The sequence below is a fragment of the Hyperolius riggenbachi genome, chromosome 5, assembly GCF_040937935.1.
Source record: "Hyperolius riggenbachi isolate aHypRig1 chromosome 5, aHypRig1.pri, whole genome shotgun sequence".
Lineage (NCBI taxonomy): Eukaryota > Metazoa > Chordata > Amphibia > Anura > Hyperoliidae > Hyperolius > Hyperolius riggenbachi.
The window spans coordinates 19,394,655-19,416,209 of NC_090650.1; the positions used below are offsets into that span (position 1 = coordinate 19,394,655).

General features: G+C 46.0%; 1 protein-coding gene across 3 annotated transcripts in view; it reads left to right on the top strand.

The window, feature by feature from the left end:
- The window catches only part of NKTR (natural killer cell triggering receptor), an 84,447-nt gene extending 63,524 nt beyond the window's left edge, over positions 1-20,923 (top strand). For 2 of the 3 annotated variants that reach the window (XM_068238520.1, XM_068238519.1), the window contains 8 exons: positions 1-76; positions 3,324-3,414; positions 7,330-7,478; positions 8,772-11,444; positions 12,837-12,929; positions 14,382-14,441; positions 16,376-16,468; positions 20,655-20,923. The exon at positions 1-76 is cut by the window's left edge and continues 77 nt beyond it. In XM_068238520.1, the coding sequence (XP_068094621.1) occupies positions 1-76; positions 3,324-3,414; positions 7,330-7,478; positions 8,772-11,444; positions 12,837-12,929; positions 14,382-14,441; positions 16,376-16,468; positions 20,655-20,721 (3,302 nt within the window). In that variant the 3' untranslated portion in view covers positions 20,722-20,923. Of the gene's footprint in view, positions 77-3,323; positions 3,415-7,329; positions 7,479-8,771; positions 11,445-12,830; positions 12,930-14,381; positions 14,442-16,375; positions 16,469-20,654 lie in introns of all 3 variants that reach the window. The other variant, XM_068238518.1, reaches the window with a different exon arrangement.
- Positions 20,924-21,555: the final 632 nt, after the last annotated feature.

A 21,555-nucleotide genomic window follows, 5' to 3' on the forward strand; every position in this document is an offset into this window, starting at 1 on the left:
AGGAAATCCCGCCTGTTCCAGAAAACCGCTTCCTGCTGAGGAGAGGAGCGCCGGTCACCAAACCGGAGACAGACCAGTAAGTTCTGTACTTGGCTCACATATACCGGACTGCTTCATGGCTGTACCGGACACCACTCACGCCATGTAGTGATGGCTCTGCTCAGTTGCAAGTGAAAAAGATGATTTACTTTAGTAGTACACTGACTGTTCGCAGCCGGGGTTGCAATCACAGCACCATTACAGGACAACTGAAGGGAGAGGGATATGGAGGCTGCCTGGACTCCGCACTCTCCTTCACTCCCCACATCCAAAACCTCACAAAGTCCTGCACCTTCCACCTTCATAACATCTGTAAGATTCGCCCTTTCCTGACCTCTGCCACCACCAAACTCCTCATCCATGCCCTCATAATTTCCCGCCTTGACTACTGCAATGCCCTTCTATTTGGTCTTCCTATGACCCGAATAGCCCCACTGCAGTCCATCATGAATGCGGCAGCCAGAATGATCTACTCCCATTGCTCCACCACGGAGACTCCCCTCTGTGAATCCCTCCACTGGCTTCCTATCCAGTCCAGAATCAGATTCAAGATACTGTGTCTGACCTACAAATCTGTCCACAAAACTTGTCCAAACTACATTTCCGATCTTACCCAGAGATACACACCTAGCCGCTCAGTCTGCTCCTCCAATGAACTTCGTCTGACCGCCCCCCGCATCACCCAGTCCCATGCACGCCTCCAGGACTTCTCAAGAGCTGCTCCAACACTATGGAACTCCCTACCTCCACCCATTAGGGCAGCCCCCTCCTTCAACATCTTCAAGAAGGGCCCTCAAAACTCACCTTTTCACTGTGGCCTACCACCCCTCACAAGTGCTCTAAACCCACAGCTGAATTCTGGTCCCTACCTTTCGTGTCCCTACCTCTCCCTCTAGATTGTAAGCCTTTGGGCAGGGCCCTCCTCCTTTTGTGTCTTACCTGATCATGCACCTCCATTACTGTGCACCCATGCTATGCATTTGAGTGAACCTAACTTGCCTAATCTCCATGCTCCACCCAGTGACTGACTAAGCATTACCTTGTACTCATACTGTGCTGTGTGATCTCCATGCTCCCATCCAGTGACTAAGCATTACCTTGTACTCATACTGTGCTGTGTGATCTCCATGCTCCCATCCAGTGACTAAGCATTGCCTTGTACTCATACTGTGCTGTGTGATCTGGTTTTCTTGTATTCCTGTATTGTCATTTTGCTGTATGTCACCCCTAAATATTGTCTGTAACATAAACTAATGTCCAGCGCTGTGTAATATGTTGGCGCTTTATAAATGCAATAAATAAATAATATTTATTTCCTGTTAAGCAATGCCAGTTGTCTGGCAGTTCTGTTGATCCTCTGCCTCTAATACTTTTAGCCATAGCCCCTGAACAAGCATGCAGCAGATCAGATGTTTCTGACAAGATTAGCTGCATGCTTGTTTTTGGTGTGATTCAGACACTACTGCAGTCAAATAGACCAGCAGGGCTGCTAGGCAACTGGTATTATTTAAAGGAAATAGATATGGCAGCCTCCACATACGTCTCACTTCAGTTGTCCTTTAAATGTTCATTTCCCTCCACCACCATCTTGCTGCATGCGGAGCCACCTTCTCCCCTCATTTCCCCTTCTCCTCCCCTCCTGCACAATCAGCATTAATGCCATGCACTTCCTGTCATGTGACATTGTGCTGTCACCATCCTTCCCACTCATCATTGGCTAGAATGAAAAGGGGCGTGTAGTGACCTTTCTCATACCTCCCTATAGTAACCAGGCACATGGTGATTGCCTGATGGGTCACTCTGCATCTTAGAAGGGAATGAACTGCAAGACACCATGGCCACCGCTATGATAACTTCCTCCCACTGGATCTGTTAGGATGTCAGCCTGAAGCCCCGTTGGGGGGGTTAGGGATGCGCATCCTGGCAGGTAAGTATTGCTGGCATTCCGAGTGGGGCGATTAGGGTGCATACTAGGCCTGAACGATAAACCGTTTTTGGATCGAAATCGCTATCACGGAAATGACGATTCCGTGATCGCCATAGCGGCGATTTTTATCCCCTTCTTCAGTCAGCCCAGCATTACCTGCTACCGCTTAGAGCAGCAGCGGTGAGCGGCAGCTCAGCGCCAGTACTTTCAGTCGCCGTGACGGAAGCAGCTCAATCTCTCCCCCAACTTCCACCTACTAGTGTGCAGCCAATCAGCAGAGCGGATGGCAAACTCCGCCCACAGGCTCTCACACTAGCGGCAGCTGTCTCCTCCCAGTACCTCTACATCACTAGCTGGGCGGGTGACAAACTCCAACCGCATGCCAGGCTGTCAATCACGTTGTGTCACGTGCGGTAGGCTCTCACTCTTAGTGCGGCTCACTTCAAGCAAGGCTATTTTGTATTAAGGGCTACAAACTCTGCCTGCAGGCTGTCACTCGTGGCTCATTCCTCCCAGCGCTTCCACATCATTTGCTGTGTGGATGGCAGACTCCGCCCGCATGCATGTCAATCAAACTTTGTGTCATGGTCAGCAGACTCCGCCTGCACGCCTGTCTTTCAAGTTGTGTATCGCCTCCGCCTCCATCAGCATGACAACGGTGAGGACTGTGGTGATCTATTCTTTCTGCAGCCTGCAAAGCTGCAGTGGGGCACTTTGAATGTGTGCAAACTAAGGTGGTTTTCATTTCCTTTCTATTCCTTTGTATTTACTTCATATTCTTTGTGAATTTAGTGCTAAGGCTTGATTTGAAGAAAATCGTGAATCGAATCGAAATCGCAATTTCTGACAGAAATCGTGCGATTCAATCTTTTACTAAAATCGTTCAGGCCGAGTGCATACACACATGCAATTTTGATAGGCCAATCACTGACCAATTTAACCACATCCAATATAATATGACGGCTAACAGATTTTGAATTCCATTTTTTTATCCACTCTTACGAAATCTATGCAGTAGAAGCTTTAACGAGAAGTTGAATGCAGATAAAATTTAGAGGATTGCAAAATTATTTTAGCACATTTTTTATTTCTTATTTGTTACATTTCCCTGCTTCTAAATAATTCCACTGTAATGTGTATTTATGGCCACTTGTCACTAGGTGGCAGTGTGAGACAATAACAGAGGAGTTCTGCTTTCAGTTTCTATTTCCTGCTAGTAGAGAGAGATCAAAGCATTCCAAGAATTTACAGCACGACGAGTTCTGCCGACTGAGGTCCAGAGCAGTGCACAATGTGTTAATATCAACTGTTCAATGTGATGACACTTCAGACTGATTCTCCCTCTTTTGTTCTTTAGGAAACCATCTTCTGCACTTACAGAGAAGGTCCAGCAGGCAAAGGGCTCCATCACCAAATCGGGGCGGAAGATCCGTGGCAGAGGCACCATAGTACGTGTCACCGGTGTCCTTCTGTGTCTGTTGTTTGTGTGGTTCTGTGATACAGTAAAGTCCACTAAATTTCAAAGAGGCATGGCCAGGTACAGGGGTTGGACAAAATAATGGAAACACCTTGAAAATCAACAAAATATATTTTAATATGGTGTAGGTCCTCCTTTTGCGGCAATTACAGCCTCAATTCTCCGAGGTATTGATTCATACAAATCGTGAATTGTTTCCAAAGGAATTTTAGCCCATTCTTCAGTTAAAACACCCTCCAGTTCTTTTAGAGATGATGGCGGCGGAAATCGACTTCTTACTTGAATCTCTAATAATGACCATAAATGCTCAATAATGTTGAGGTCTGGGGATTGTGGTGGCCAGATGAGATGCTCAACTTCATTAGAATGTTCCTCGTGCCATTCTTTAACAATTGTAACTGTATGGATTGGGGCATTATCATCTTGAAAGATGGCATTCCCCTCCGGAAACAGTTCTTGAACCATAGGATGAACTTGGTCGGCCAAAATTCCTAAATAGTCTCGGCTGTTAATTCTTCCATGAAGGGAAATCATTGGCCCAACAGATTTCCAAGAAATAGCACCCCAGATCATCACAGAACCCCCGCCATGTTTTACGGTTGGAAGAAGGCAGTCTGGATGAAATGCTTCTTTCGGCTGTCTCCAAATGTACACTCGGCCGGAGGTCGGAAATAAGGTAACCGATGATTCGTCAGAGAAAATCAAATTTTTCCACTGCTCGAGGGACCAATTGTGGTGGTTTCTACACCACTCTAAACACTTTGAAACATTTGTCTTTGAGAGCAGAGGATTTCTAATTGCAGTTCTTCCGTGGAATACAGATTTGTGCAGCTCCCGACGAACAGTTTTTGTGGAAACTGGGTTCTGTAGGTGTTCCTTCAGCTCTGCAGTGATTTTAGGAGCCGTGGTCTTGCGAGCTTTCCTAACAATTCGATTTAGAGTCCGACAGTCTCTCTCAGACAACTTCGACTTTCGGCCACAACTGTGCTTTGCTGAGGACGTTTTTCCTTCTCTTTCAAAGGCAGTCATTACTTTTGAGACAGTACCTCTTGAAATGCCAAGCATTCGGGCAGTTTCTGTCACAGTAGCGCCTGCCATGCGAGCACCAACAATCTGGCCTCTTTGAAAGTCTGAGAGATCTGCCATTTTTATAAATTATAACCAACTTTTAAATATCTGTAAAAATAAAACAATTATCTTAATTAAACATATCAAATAACAAAAATATTAAACAAAAAAAAACATTTGTCAAGTTTTGATTGCTTAAAACATGTTCAAAGATTATGTTGCCAAAATGTTATGTTTTTCATTATTTTGTCTAACCCCTGTAGTTTGCTGTATCAGAGGTTTACTATATCAGGATTGGTCATACATTGTATGTTTATACAGTGTATTTTTGCAGGTGCATCGTCCGGGACCTGGGGACCCAAAAATAAGACAAGTGTCATAATATTTGCACCAAAAGATGCACTAGGGCTTATTTTCAGGGGATGTCTTATATTTCTATGAACACACAAGTTCCTGTGCTGCCTTGCCTACTGTGCCACCTCTTCCTCGCTGGATCCACCTTGTGTGCCCCTGTGTCCCTCTGGTATCTTTAGTGCCCTCCTGGTGTCCCCCTCTGTACCCATGTCCTCCTTTATCCCCTGTCTTCCTGTGTCTTCTGTTATCCCCCAAGTCCTCCTGGTGTCCGCTGAAGTCCCCTAGCATCCTCCTAGCCCCATGCCGCGCTGTCCCCCGTGTCCTCAGATGTCCTCCAGCATCCTCTTCTTTCTCCCAGCTCCATGCTGCTGTGTCCCCTAACTTCAGTCTATGTGGAAGAAGTAGGGCAACTTGTGTTTCTGGGCTCTAGTAATAACACAAGTTGACATACTTTTCCCCCTTACTGCCGCTGGGGATTACTTTTGGGGGAGGGCTTATATTTTTAGCATGTTCAAAGTTTTTGCTAGGGCTAACTTTCGTGGATTTCTCAATTTAGAGATTACTATAAGATTGTACTGTAAAATATAAAGGGTGTATCCTGGCCTGCAGTACCCCACCTATAGTGCTACCCCGTGGGGCCCTTTACAATGATCTGAGTTCACTTGGCTGCCTGTCACCTGCTCCTGTGTAGCAGCTTGCAAGGGGCATCAGGGTAGAGCGGTGCTACAGCAGTCATGCAGGGCTTCACAACTCTGTACCAATGAAAGGACCTTTCACACAACAAAAATGGTATAAATTACCCACTTAGCCCCTTTAAGGACCAGAGACCGCTGCTACAGAAAAGGCGGAATCCCAACGAATCGCCGCATATAGTCTTCATCACCGCCGCTCGTTGGGAACCTGGACCACCCACTCTGCCGTCGCTATGACGACAGAGTTCCTGTGAGCCGGCCAGGAGCCGCTTTCATTGGCTCCTGACCCTGTCTATCAATGTAAGCCAATGGGAGTTCCTTACATTGATAGACAGGGCCAGGAGCCAATGAAATCGGCTCCTGACCAGCTCACATGGCTCTGCTGTCATAGAGACAGGCAGAGCGAGTGAGCTGCGATTGGACACAGCAGGGATTCAGCGGCGGGAAATCAACGGTTAATTGAAACCTACGCCCTGCCAGCCAGGAGACCACCAAAACAGGGCGTAGATTTCAATTATCAGGGTCCGGAAGTAGTTAAGATACATGCGTATGCATACATATAAGATGTACAGTGTGTTTCTCCCTGAGTAAAATTCACTACAGTATAAACTACTTTTATAGTAGGGGAGGCTCTGACATTCAGAGACCTAGGCAAGGCCAGGAGAAAAAGGGTGCTTCCATTTCCGCTTTAATTTTGTCTAATTCTAGTTTTAGCAGTGCACAGAGATGTACTCACATTCACAGACTTCATCTCCCGGCATGCATTGTGGCGGACACAGTAGTTTCCTGCAGTGTCTCTCTCCGACACGGGCACCGCAATGCATGTAGGGAGATGTAGTCTGTGGAAGCAAGTTGTCGTATCCACTGACTACATCTCCCTGCATGCATTGTGGCGGACACGGTAGTTTCCTGCAGTGTCTCTCTCTGACACGGGCACCGCAATGCATGTAGGGAGATGTAGTCTGTGGAAGCAAGTTCTCGTATCCACTGACTACGTCTCCTTGCATGCATTGCGGCATATGCAAGAGAGCGATACACGGCCGGGAAGTTAAAAAGTGCTACTCGGTGCTGGTCGGTTTTAGAGTAGATGGCGCATCCCGTACGAGCTGGGGGCCAGAGGAGCAGCACCCCTTAGGAAAGCAGTGAGGCTCAACCCAAAACCAACTCTTTTGCTCAGGTTCTGTTAGAGCTGACCTGAACTCTTGCACTAGAGAGGAGAACACCGATAAATCCCCTGTGCCCACCCTGCATGTATTCAAAAAGAACAGCCGGTCTAATTCTCCCTTCTCAGCAAGTCATACGCTAGTGTAATTTGAGCTCCAGCCGTCTGCTGAGTTGAGCTAATAAGTAAACACAGGAGTTTAACCCTTTCTGTTCTCCCAGCATACCAGGAAGTAACTACACTGCAGCATCTCTGAAGGCGTCCTATAAGGTGTAACAAGTAAATACTTTTCTGTAAAGGTTATTATGCTCTTACTTTAGAGGAAGTTCTGAGTTCAGGTCCGCTTTATGTAGCTGGATTGGTCTGATATACTGGTATGGCTGTTTTACAGTTTTAATCTGGAACAAGTTTTGGGGAAAGCTGTGAATTCAGCACCAGGGCCTGATCTCATTCACTGGTGTTTCCTACATCTTCAGTCTGCAGCTTAGACCTTTAGCTCTGTTTCTAAAAACTCGCATACGGGCGTCATGGTGGGATCTATAGTCAGCAAGCAGTAATATGTCAGCGTACAAGCAGCGGCCTAAGAGTCCTCATTTGTTGTCCCCTCCAGCGATATCACACGCCGTCGCGGTCCAGGTCCCGTTCAGAGTCGGATGACGATGCGGGGAGCAGCGAGACTCCCCCACATTGGAAAGAGGAGATGCAGAGGCAGAAGGTCTATAAGCCCCCCTCGGGGGAAAAATGGAGCAAAGGAGACAAGTAAGTGTTGCTGAATCATGTGCATGGGGCTCTGAAACTTTCTTGGGTGAGGGCGTCCCTTGATGGCTGTTACCTTTTCTTCAAGGCACTCCCTCGGCAACAACCACTTCCAAAATGCTGTCACAGCCCTTATTAGGCAGCTATCCTCCCCCCTCCAAGTAGTCAATGATTGCCCCTCCCCTACTGACAGCACCCCCCCCCCCCCCCAATTGTCAGTGATCTCCATGTTAGGCAGCATTACCCCCTCCAAATAGTGACCCCCCCAATTATGCAGCCCCCTCCCATATGAATGAACACAACGAGAATAGTGAGTCAATCTTGTACAGCACATAGACATTTCCCAACGTGGGGGCTGCAGCTAGTGACACCCCTTTTAATTATGCCGCATCACCTCAGTCCCGCCTCCAGATTGACCCCCAGTAGCTGGACAAACATTTCCTTCCCTATCCAGGCCAAGCCACACTGATCCGTCACTTCACCCCAATTCCTCTGATGTCCATGCATTTTGAGGAGCCCTGTGTTAAAGTATAACTGTACTTAAAGCGGTTTAAAACCCTGACATAATATTAAAAAAAAAACATGTTTTCCTACTTTTTATATGCCATACGGTTACCATATTTGCATTTGTGCATAAGCATTATTATTCATTTAGACGTTATAGGTTTCCAAAAGTACAGTTTTTTTTTTGCTTTGTGAGCTGACTTTGCATTTTATTAATAACTGGTTTCATTCATTGCTGTATTGCAGGGAGACAAGCTTTCAGTGTCTCTCTATCTCCAGCAGCTTCTCCGCAGTCAGAGAATGTGTCACATTCCTCACTTGATACATTTAAGTAAACACAAGATAACATTATCTAAAGTTCAGATGCATCTGCATTTCACTACACTGAACTTTCAAGCTCTGTGTGTAACCGTTCAAATGCTGGTCTAGTAAAAAAAAATGCTGGTTGCATATAATATGCTGTAAATAATGTTTTAGAGCAAAGATGAAATGCAGGGTTATATTCCACTATAACCACATACACAGTTATTATTATTAATATAGCGCATATTCAGCATAGCAGCAGCTTCATGGTGCAATATAACAGAATACAAGGTATAACAATATAAGACAATGGTGGATTAGAGCTAATGCAGTGAACAAATCAACTACTGTGAGCGATTAAAGGTCATGAGTGATCGTCTCAATCAATGAAACGCTAGTGCTTTAACATTTCCTAATGTATTGAGCAAGCAACCAGTCTTTTAACACCAAAACTAAGAAGATTTTACTATTTTTTTCTTCACTCTCCAGGCTTAATGATCGCATGTCAAGTCGTTGGGAAGAAGGAAGCTTGTCTCCAAGATCCAGATCAAGATCAAGTTCTTGGTCTCATAATGGCTACCGTTCTGATGCCAGTAGAGACCATGCCTCCCGCTCTAAAACTCGAAAGAAAGATAAAAAGCTTAAGCATAAGAAGAAAGCCAAAAAGGCTAAGCATGGAAAGAAACACAAACAGAACAAGAAAGAACAACCATCAGAATCTCACAGAGAAGAATCTTCGCACCGGAAAAGAAAATCTTCTCTGGAGAGAAGTCGAAGGTCTTCCTCAAGGTCTTCTAGAGTCTCCTCAAAGAAAGGCTGGTCTCGTTCAGATAAAGATCAGAGGTCTTCTGATCATTCCAGCAAAAATTCTTATGTGAATTCTAGATCTAGGTCATATTCGAGAGGAAGTGATAGGTCCAGAAGCTCCTCAAAATCCACTTCTCCTTCTCGAAGTCGCTCAAGGAGTAGGTCCCAGACAAGGTCCAGGTCCAGAAGCCGAAATGTTTCTGGGGCTCATTCAAGCACTCACTCGCATCACTCGTCCAAACAACGGAGGTCTTCTTCACCCACCTCCCAGAAAAAAGAAACCTCTGTGCCGAAAAGTAAAATGAATCTTAGCTCTGAACCTGGAAAACCAGCAGTGCCTCAGCCGTCCAAGGCTGCAGATGAACCTGTTTTGCCATTTGTAGCAAATGAGAATGTTCATGTCTTTTCTTTAAGTGACAGTCCCCCACCTTCTAGGTGGAAACCAGGACAGAAGCCTTGGAAACCATCGTATGAACGAATACAGGAAATAAAGGTCAAGGCCTCTAATGTTCTTCCCACACAAGCAAGACATGGCAGAAGTGATGCCAAAGATGGCTCCTCTCAAAACTATCATGCAAGCTCTGATAGCGACCACAGTGATTATTCTAAAAGCTCAGGCTATCGCCGCAAATCAAAACATCGATCTTCTCGGAGTAGATCTTACAGTCGATCTTACTCTAGATCTAGAAGCCGAAGTAGCTCATTTTCCCTTGTTGGAGGGGCATCATCTTCATATAACAGTTCCTCGTCCAGTGAGTCTAATGATGACACTGTTCGCACTGACACATCCTCGTCAAAAAGGAAGAAAGTGTCAAAAAATGAAAGCCCCATGCTAAAGTCTAATGATAAGGGGAAGCCAATATCACGAAAAAGTACCAGAAGCTTCTCTAATTCCCACTCCTCCTCGCAAAGTGAAGGAGAAGAATTTACCAAAACATTGCTGAAAACCACCAAGGCTTTGCTAGACCACAAAAAATCTCAAAGCTCAGAAGAAGAAATTGTTGAATCGAAGATTGACAAGGAAAACTCTAAACCTGAAAAAGATGATACTCAAACCGTACTGTCTTACATAGACAAAGTTCTGAAAAATGAGACGTTAAAAAATACAGTCGAACAGGTCATCAAAGAGGAAAATGATTTAAGTTCGAATCCTCCGAATCCTACAGAAGACTCCTCTGGTAAAGAAGAAGGTGAAGCCAGCTCAGAATCCGAAACTGAAGCTGTTGAAAACTCAAAGACACCACCTTCAGCCACACAGTCAGTTCATGCTTCAGACAGTGTTTCTGAGAAACTTTCCAAGTCTCCTCAGTCAGAGAGCTCAACCCCTAAAGCCAAATCAAAGAAGCGCAAGCGACGATCTGGTAAGAAGAAAAGCCATTCTAAGAGGTCTAAAGAGAAATCCAAAAAGAAGAAGGACAAGAAGCATAAAGGGCAGAAGAAGAAGCAGACCTTCCACTGGCAACCTCCACTGGAGTTTGGAGAAGAGGAAGAGGATGAAGGTGCCGGAGGAGATGATATACATCTAAGCACCCCAAAAGATCTACTGCTCGAGAAGTCTTCTGTAGAGTCAAAGATTACCACCAATGGAACTTTACTGGTAGACAAACCTAGCACAGAACTTAATAAGAAAGGTTTACCTCTAACTTCAACCGTAAAACCAGATGAAAAAGAACATGATTCTTTATCAAGCTTAGCAAAAAGTCAGCCTACCTCTTCAAACGTTCCTAAACCTTCTGAAGATGTGAAAGCAATTATCTCTCACCAGTCACTACCCCAGATCAAACTTGAAAAAGATTCTAGTGGCCCACCAACAGTTCGTACTGGTGAATCTGCTGATCAGCCTGCTTCTTCATTAACAGCTGTCGCTTCTGTCTCTGAGAACGTTCAGGTCAAAGACGAAAAAAGTCAAAGTACCCAACCACCAGCGGATGACGTCACGAGTACAGAAAAAGTTGAGGTTGCTGGTCCGGATACTGTAGCAGCAGAAAACAAGTGGAAGCCTGTCCAGGGGCCTACAGTTGCTCCTCAACCAGTCAAGCCAGTTATTGCACCTGTAATTGTCCCTGCTGAACCAGAAAAGAAGCCTCAGGGTTTGCGCATCGAGATAAAAAGCAAAAATAAAGTGAAGCCTGGGTCGCTTTTTGACGAAGTCAGGAAAACTGCAAGATTAAACCAGAGACCCCGAAACCAGGAAAGCTCCAGCGATGAGAAGTCCTCTAGTCAAGAGAGGAAAAGCCGTTCTCATAGCAAGACGAGACACGGAAGCAAATCCCAGACGCCGTCAAGCCATAGATCAAGGTCTCCGTCTTCAAGCCGGTCCAGGAGTCGGTCTCGAAGTTACAGCTCTTCATCCAGGTAGGAGATACTTTGAGTGGAGGGTTACCCGAAAGTAAGGGTGGGTGTAGGATGAAGTAATGTGAACTCACAGCAGGGCTACAAAATAAGAGAGAGAGTACATTGAGAGTTCATTCCGTGTTGCTAGAAGCTCCACCAGCTAACTGCCTATTGTAACGATTAAGTTGAACGATCTTTCTGACACATGAGTTCAAAGTTTCCTCAACTATGAAAAAAAGGATAAAACTCAGGGAAAAAATGCTGGGCTTTATAAATTAAGAAATTTACAAAGTTTTCCACCACGTCTGATGGAAAAGGGCACATTTCTGATTGAAAAATAATTTTTTTTTTTTTTTGCTACAACCAATCATTTTTCTCGAAAAAACTGGGAAACTCAAACATAACAATTGTACTATGTGTGGCAACACCTTTTTCTTTAATGTAAACCTGAGATGGAGAGGACAAGAGGTTTTATACTTGGGGCTCTTCCACCCCCCTGTTTTTCAGCTCCCTCGTTGTCCTCCCGGTCCAATCTGATGTGCTGCTGCAGCTAAATAAAATTCCGTGACCCAGGAGCTATTGCGCTGCGCACTTCTTTGATTGCGCTCCTAGTCAGGAGGGTTCTGTGCCTGGGTAAGGGTTTGTAACTGCGCAGGTGCAGAACGCTCCTGACCATGAGGGTGTGATTGAGGAGGCACGTGGCCGGGGTCGTGCCTGGGCAGTAGCCAAGCCATGGAATTTACCGCAGCTGACAGCGGCAGAACAGAGGGAACCAGACACACTAAAGGAAGCTGACAGACTACAGGGTACTGGAAAGAAGCTCTAGGTAAGTATAAATCCTCTTGTTCCCCTCATGACAGGTACACTTTAAAGGAAACCAGAGACAAAAGCTAAAAAAAATCATACATACATACTTGGGGATTCCTCCGGCCTGAACGCTCCCTCGACACGTCCACTGCCTCCTGGATCTTTGGTACGGGGTCCCGGTAAGTTTGCTTGTTAGGGCTTACTGTGCATGCACGGCCCGACTGCGCCTGTTCTGCCGTATTCCCACCGCTGGGAGCTTTCTGCGCAGTACTCTCCTGGCCTTAGGAGCGAGACGCGGGAGCACGCAGGTCATCTGCACATGCGCCGACTTGCCCCACCTGGACAAAGATACCGGGACCCCATACCAAAAATCCAGAAGGCGGAGGTCTGCGCCAAGGGAGCGATCAGGCAGGAGGAAGCCCCAGGTATGTATGATTTTTTTTTTTAAGCTTTTGTCTCTGGTATACTTTAAGCCAAAGCTGGCCCAGGCACGTAGTCATTGGGGGAATTTGTGTATTTTACAGTTGCTTGTGTTGTGCCACACACACTGTAGTAGGTCATTAACATCTGGCTCATGCTCTGAAGTGTTATTTTGTCCAGTCACAGGTCGCGGCGGAGCTATACAAGGAGCCGCAGCAGGAGGCGGTACAGCCACTACCGCTCCCGGTCCCGCAGCAGATCATACAGCAGTGACAGAAGGTACAGGCTTGGAACACGTAACCATTGTTAGACTCCTTATTTCAATTCATCTGTTTCTTTTACCTCTTCCACACTTTTTTGTTTTCTGTCTTTAACTAAACGCTTAGTCTGTTGTTTTTCTCTGGAATTTAGTTGTTCTGTTTGTGCCAAATGCCACTCTAGGTACTTTGTCTAGAGCCTTTAGGATTTAAAGGGGAACTGAAGTAAGAGGTATACGGAGGCTGCCATATTTATTTCCTTTTAATCAATACCAGTTGCCTGGCAGCCCTGCTGGTCTATTTCTCTGCAGTAGTATCTGAATAACACCAGAAACAAGCATGCAGCTAGTCTTGTCAGATTTGACTTTAAAGTCTGAAACACCTGATCTGCTGCATGCATGTTCAGGGGCTTTGGCTAATAGTATTAGAGGCAGAGGATCAGCAGGGCAGCCTCCATATACCTCTCTCTTCAGTTCTTCTTTAAAGTATACCTGACCTGAGACAAAGCTACAGAGGTGTGTTCCTGCTGGATCCACATACCTCTGTGCATTGTCCATCCCTCTCCTTTTTCCACCCAGTCCACGTAATCATTCCTTGAAAAATTGGACTTTTAGCTAAAGGCCCATCTTCCGACAGGAAGAGGCGGGCTTGCTGCAATGTTTCCTCCTATCACCCTTCTCTTAAGTGGGAGTGAATGGGGCGGGGAATAGGAGAGAATGAGAGGGAATATCGCAGAAAGCCCGCCTCTTCCTGTCTGAAAATTTGACTTAAGTCAAAAGTCAGATTTTTTTCAAGGAGATATTATGGCAACCGAGAGGAATGAGGAGGGGAACGGACAATATGCAGAGGTATGTAAATGTAGCAGGAACTTACCTTTGTACTTACTTTAGTTAGCTTTGCCTCGGGTCAGGTGTGCTTTAAATAGTACTCCAAGTGTATAAGGACAGAGCTTGTCATGTAAGGCTGTCTTAATGCTGCCAGGATCGGAGGGGGTCCTCAGGGTTAATAACTCACCTGCTTAGCCGTATTTCAGTAGAGAGGTGAAGCTCCACCCCCCACTCAGAAAATCCGCAGCTCTGGCCACCCCCACCTGCATTATCTTGGCCCACCCCCAGCCCGGCAGCCGCGGCCTAATTGGAGACTGCCAAACAGGGGGCAGGCCACGGCAACAGATGGGAGTGGCCACAGGGCTTCAGGAGACTTCGCTAAAATAGCCACTGTTGCTGGAGGGGGCGGAGCATCACCTGTTTAATGAATTACAGGTGAGCAGGTATGATGGCTTCTGTCTTTTTCATTGGAAGTACTCTTTACTGTCGTGGGTAGGGGTGGCCAATAAGACTCTAATAATTAGGGCTTGATACGAATGGTATTTTAATTTTATGTAAAGTTCTGCAGTTTGGATAGGAAGAAACATCGCCATATATATTTTCCCACTGCATTGACTGGCAGTGACTCCGATGTGCTCTCATTACAGTCGGACATACAGCAGAAGTCGATCAAGAAGTCCTTCTTACCGTCGCCGCCGACGATCCAGGTGTGTAACTTGTTAGGAGCGCTATTCGTGGACCACAGACTCATCCTGTACTCTCCCAACGCTGTGTGTGTGTATATATACACATATATACATATAATATTACAAAATTCAGGTGGGAAATGCATTTGATTGCATGATTGAGAATCCACATATACTATGCATTAAAGTGGATCCGAGAAACTTTTACTCATTGCATAATTGTGTTCCTTTCATATAGTTTATAGGGCATTCCTCAAGCCAAATACTCTGGGCAGGAGGAGGAGGTGTTACTAACCAGAGATTTCAGAGATAGAGGAGGAGAGGGCAGTGAAGTTTTCACAGGCTGAGGCTTGGAGATGCTATCAGCTTGCCTGTGTGTAATGTGACAAACAGAACATGGCTGCTCCCATATCACAGGAAAAGAAATAATCATAAACTTTTGAAGCTGTTTGCAGCTAGATTTGCTGCCTAAATTATCTAAACTTTAGATAAGATATATAGATAAGTTACTTGTCATAGTTAGTTTTTCATCTCGGATCCGCTTTAACTTGTATGCAAGTCAGAAATATTAGCACCTCATTGTCTATTTCTGATAAAGATCACATTAAAGGGGGCCATACACTAGGCGACCAACCAACCAATCGACCATCCAATTCGATTATTTTAATTGAATTGGATGAAAATTGGTGCTGCCAAGTGCATGCCCGACCGACAAAGCAACCAATTTGGGGACAGAAATTGGATGCACAGTCGATCGCACATGTTGTAAAATGTCGGGCCGAGGTTGGTTGGTCGGGTGCGTGGCGGTACGGAGGCTGAATTGCGGACGAGCGACAAGGCAATGAAACCCCCGCCGCAATGTATAAATGTATGTAGTGTATGCATTTATACAATACCTGTCTGGTGTCGTCTTCCACGCGGTTTCCGTCCATCTCACCAGGTTCCGCATACATGCCGGCGGGGCTCTGACGTCACCAAGGCACATAGTGGCTGACGTCAGACGCTATGCGTCGCTAGCTTGTATGCGGCTTACCGGCGAGCTGCTGTAGGACAGGTAATGTATAAATGCACTACACAACATACATTTTGGGGGCAGCGGCGGGGAGGACGGCAGCGGCTCTGCCGATTCCCTGATGATTTCATGCTGATATCAGACGGGAATCGGCCTGTAGTGTATGGGCAGATTCGATTAGAGACAAATTTATCTCATGTTCGAATCTGCCCATATTCGTTCTAATGTATGGGCACCTTAAAGCACGCCTGAGCTGTGAGGTACATGGAGGCAAACATACAGTATTTATTTCCTTTTAAACAATGCAAATTGCCTGGCTGTCCTGCTAATTCCCTACCTCTAATACGTTTAGTCATCTAATTGAAGTCTGACTGTATTAGCCGCATGCTTAATTTCGGTATTAAGCAATGCCAGTTGCCTGGCTATCCTGCTGGTCTCTTTGGCTGCAGTAGTGGCTGTATCACACACCTGAAAAAAGCTTGCTGGTTATTCAGTCACACTTCAGTCAGAGCACCTCATGTGCATGCTGGTTCAGGGTCTATGGCCAAAAGTATTAAAGGTAGAGGATCAGCAGAACAGCCAGGCAATATGCCTTGTTTAAAAGGAAAAAGAAATATGGCAGCCTCCTTATCCCTCTCCAAAGCTCCTTTTATGATCAGTGCAGTAAGCAAGTTTAGGGTGTGACTGGATATATCCTAAAACAATGAATGTAGTATCATCTCACTGGGAGGTGATCATTTGTGCTGTACTTGTTACAGAGATGGGCGGGGAGGTCACTCTGGTTGCAGTTTCTTACATTAAGTAACAATAATTCATTTATAATGTATATTATGGCGGAGCTTTTGTTACCGCAGAATATTCAGTATAACCGTACAAATAAACCAAGCATAATGACAATTCCCATGTTCCTTCAAATTCATGTTCATATGTGGTCTTATTTCAGGAGCCGATCATACACATATGACAGTTATTACAGCCGCAGTCGAAGCCACAGCAGGAGTCCCGACTACCACCGATCACGCAGCCGGAGGTCTAGGTAAGTATACAAAACGAGATACACAATTGTATGTGTAGTTTGGAACATTTCATAAACAAGGTAGTAGCACCATCTAGTGGATTATTGGCAAAGTGCAGCTCTCCACTTGGAGACTTAAAGGAGAACTGTAGAGAGAGGTGTATGGAGGCTGCCATATTTATTTCCATTTAAGCTACACCAGTTACCTGGCTATCCTGCTGATCCTCTGCCTCTAATACTTTCAGCCATAGACCCTGAACAACAGGGGCGTCTCACCCACCAGGCAAGTATAGGCGGTTGCCTGGGGCGCCATGAGGTGGTCAGGCGCATTCCCCCGCTGCTGCTACCGAGACCATGTTTTTTTAAAAATATATAATATAACCTCCCGACTCCGGTGCTCGGCACGCTACCCCCATGTGCTCAGCAGTGCCTTCACCTCCATAGATGCCCCCTCCTTCTCCCCAGCCAATAGAGCAATTAATACTGCTCTTCTCCGCTAGGCTCCTCCTTTAAAGCCGCGCCCCTTCTTTTCAGTAGCCACACGGGTAAAGTGTTTACCTCGTGTGGCCCAGCCTTTAACTCCGCCCCCCTGCCAGTCAAACCAGGAGCCAGCGGCCAGCCAGCTTATGCCCCCGACAGTCTGACCCCCTACCTTTGTCACTGGCTGCACACAGACACTGGAGCGAGACAGCAAGGGGGCAGATGCAGTCACAGAGAGAAGAATGTGAAGTGTCCTGTTGGAGCCCCGCCCCCCGCACAAGACATCAACACAGCACCGGGAGCCAGGAAGTTTCTGCTCCAGAGATGATAAGCTGCATGCACAGGCAGAAGAGGAGGTATGCTGAGAACACTTCCTGTCCTGTGTGCAGACTCCCATTACTGTTATAACTGGTAGAATGTGCCCTGCTCTTTTGATTCTAGAGTTTTCTTTAAAAGCTGGTTAGGCTGTAGGCTGGTAAAGCTGTAAACATGTGCTTTAGTGCTGTCTCTCCCTCTCCCCTCTCTGTTCCTCTGCCCCCTCTTCCATCTTATGCTGTCTCTTTCCTTTCCCCTCTTTGTTCCTCTGGACTCTCTTCCATCTTATGCTGTCTCTCCCTCCCCCTCTTTGTTCCGCTGCCCCCCTCTTTCATCTTATGCTGCCACTCCCCCTCTTCTCTTTCCCTCTGCCCGGATTATGTGTATTTTCTGGTGAAAAGCTTCCGCATTACGATTATTTTCTGACATAAAGTTTCCCCATTACAATTATTTTCTGGTGAAACGATTCCACATTACGATTATTTTCTGACAAAACGCTGCCGCCTTACGATTGAATTCCGGTGAAAAAATGCTGCTGCAATAAGTGTATTTTCTGGTGAAACACTGCCACATTACGATTATTTTCTGGTGAAACGAATCTGAACTACGATTATGTGGGGGCACCACAGGTTTTCTCGCCTGGAGTGACAAAATGGCTAGAGTCACCCCTGCTGAACAAGCATGCAGCAGATCAGGTGTTTCAGACAATTTTGACAGATATGACAAGATCAGCTGCATGCTTGTTTCTGGTGTGATTCAGCCACTACTTAGGCCAAATGGATCAGCAGGACAGCCAGGCAACTGGTATTGCTTAAAAGGAAATAAATATGGCAGCCTCCATATCCTTCTCACTACAGTTCTCCTTTAAAGAGGAGCTGTCAGCCATACTATCTCAGAAAAAAACACAGATATAAGTAGATAAATACTTGCTCTACTTACATAACATATGTATTGAACTGTCCACGTTTTGATGTTAGTGATTTTTCGACAGGAAAAGAAAGGCAAAATCCTTCTTAGCATTTCCATTTTAAGTGTGGCTATCTTGAAGCCAATCCTGATGTAATTTCCTCCATTACTCTCCTCTGCCTGATTGTGTATGCATTGCCCGCCCTTCACTATAGAAAGTGCATTGTCTCAGCATGAGGAATACTGGCCAATCGGAGAGGAACAGAGGTGTGGGAGGGGGAAACAGGAGGGAAAGAGGCCTCAGCCAATCAGGCTGCATTAGTTAAGTTTGAGGGAAAGTAGAGAAGCAAAAACGGACAACCCAGCATGCCCTGCAACTTCCTTATTGTGTACCAATTTTTTTTGTGTACCAAATAAGAGTCAGGTAAACTGGGGAAGGATCATTTATCAACAAGAAAAGTAATAGTGATTTTAACTTTTGGATTGCCTGATTAGCATCCTTATTAATTGTTTACCAGATAAAAATAAAGAATTGATTTATGCCCGACAGTTACACTTTAAGGCAGCCATACATCAAGCAACTTGGAGGCCAATCGACCATACGATTCAAATATTATAATCTAATCGGATGAAAATCGGTGCAGTCAAGTGCATGTCCAACCGACGATGCAACTAATTTCGGCCGAAATTGGTCGCATTAATTGGTCGGACATACTGCAAAATGTTGGGCCATTGTGGTCGGTGCGCCGCAATAATGGCGAGTGATATAGGCGTGAGCAGTGAAACCCCTGACGCTGTGTCCCACCTGATAATCAGTATGCTTCCCGGTGCACTATGCATTACCTGGCCGCGTCCGCCATTGCCCCCGGGCTGGCTCCTTTGTCACGCACCGGAGTTGCCGGAGTGGGCACGCGTTTGACGTCTCGCATATGCCCATCAGCAACCACATGGGGCGCGTGTATGGACAAAGGACCGAGCCCGGAGGCAGCGGCAGACGTGGACAGGTAATGTATAGTGCACTGAGCACCGGGTGGGCACATTGAATATTGGGGGAGTAGCGGCGTCACAAGGCCGATTCCAGATCGATTTCTGCATGAAATTAATAGGGAATCGGCCCGTGGTGTGTGGGCAGCCAACAGATCTCTCTCCAATCAGATTAGATCAGACAGAAATCTGTCCATCATCGCCTGATGTATGGGCACCTATACTATATCTGCAGTCTCAGCGTTAGGACAGTATAAGCCAGTCTGAAATCCAGTAGCCAGGGTTTACTATTCAGATTTATATTCATTATATCATAACATTTTAGTCATCAGTTTGCTTTATGAGTCTTCTCTCTTCTCTTGCAACTAAATTTATGGAAGGGATAGAAGGTTTTACTTACCCAGAAAAGTTAAAGGAACACCATCGATTAACATGTTTTTATAACTCGGGATTGAGAGAGTTCCTGAAGTGCTGGTAAATAATGATGTATACATTTCACTTGCTTATCTCTTTTGTTCACTGTCTCAAATTGCTTTAACTCTAATCTGATGGCAGAATGAGCCATGAGGGGAGGGGGAATTCCCTCACAGTGCACCTGTTAACCCTGTGTGTGTGAGAGAGAAAGTCCTGTGTCTCTGAAGTGTCTGCAGAGAGGAGAGGAAATGTAACTTGTTATAAACATTTGTTATTGTATGTGACACCACAGCTTTTCATACTTTTTTTTTTGCTTTCAGAGAAAAATACCTGTAACTGTAGTCTGATATAAAAAAAAAAAACACTGGCTGTGCATTGAAGCGAGAATGATTTGTCCCAATAGAGCTAAATGCTACACAATGAATTAAAGCTTTTGCCTCTGATATTTAACATGCAAAGTAGGAAAAAGTTTGCACAGCTACTTAGACATTATTTGTACATTGTCATTTTAGAACACTTGGTTTGATAGTCTTCCTTTAATTTGGGTTTATTTAGCTGGGAAAAAGAAGAGCGATTAAAAAAAATGGCAAATGAGCTTTTTATCCTTAGATCAAACAAAGGACAAAAAGACATTAACTGTGTATGGAGGAAATGAGATTTGACCACCTGTGTATGGAGGTAATGAGATTTGACCACCTGTTCAAAAGGGGGTTCTTCACAGTTTGAGTGGTTAAGATGTGGAATATCTCACCACAGGGGGAATGGTTATGGAGGCTTACATACTGTATATTGCTTACTTTGAAGTGGACTCGCAGCTGATTGCTAGGTGTGGGAAGATGACACATTGATCCAGTCAGTAGATAGTTTCTGCCCTTGTGGCATTTATATCCTGTGGATTGCAGTATAATCAGGCCCAAAAGGATGAACCCAATGGACACTTTTCTTTTCAATCTAGATAACTATATGGGAGGTTTGGTGGGTGAGGAACTTTGCTTAGAATTTAAGTTTTGGAAAGAACAGAAAATGTGTATCTGGATTTTAATTCTTTGCCTTTTTCTTTCTTTCTTTCTTTTTATTTATTTATTTTTTATTTATTTATTTTTTGCAGAAGTCGGAGGTCATCGTACAGCGGCAGCGATCACAGTTACCGCCGACGTCACAGCGGCAGAAGCTAACAGTGTTGGGGGAGGGTTTTGTTTCTTTTTTTTTTTTTTTTTTTTTTTGTATATCCATCCAGGCCTGTCACATGAGCACCTGTCCAGAGAGGTTACTATGGAGGTGCAGGACGCACGGCCTGACTAGGGCGTGCTAGGACCTGTAGTGCACAGCCTGACCTGGTGTGCTGGGATGTGCAGTGCATAGCCTGGCACGCTGGGACGTGCAGTGCATAGCCTGGCACACTGAGACGTGCAGTGCATAGCCTGGCGCGCTGGGACGTGCAGTGCATAGCCTGGCACTCTGGGACGTGCAGTGCATAGCCTGGCACACTGAGACGTGCAGTGCATAGCCTGGCGCGCTGGGACGTGCAGTGCATAGCCTGGCACGCTGGGACGTGCAGTGCATAGCCTGGCACGCTGGGACGTGCAGTGCATAGCCTGGCGTGCTGGGACGTGCAGTGCATAGCCTGGCACGCTGGGACGTGCAGTGCATAGCCTGGCACGCTGGGACGTGCAGTGCATAGCCTGGCACGCTGGGACGTGCAGTGCATAGCCTGGCACGCTGGGACGTGCAGTGCATAGCCTGGCACGCTGGGACGTGCAGTGCATAGCCTGGCACGCTGGGACGTGCAGTGCATAGCCTGGCACGCTGGGACGTGCAGTGCATAGCCTGGCACGCTGAGACGTGCAGTGCATAGCCTGGCGTGCTGGGACGTGCAGTGCATAGCCTGGCACGCTGGGACGTGCAGTGCATAGCCTGGCACGCTGGGACGTGCAGTGCATAGCCTGGCACGCTGAGACGTGCAGTGCATAGCCTGGCGTGCTGGGACGTGCAGTGCATAGCCTGGCACG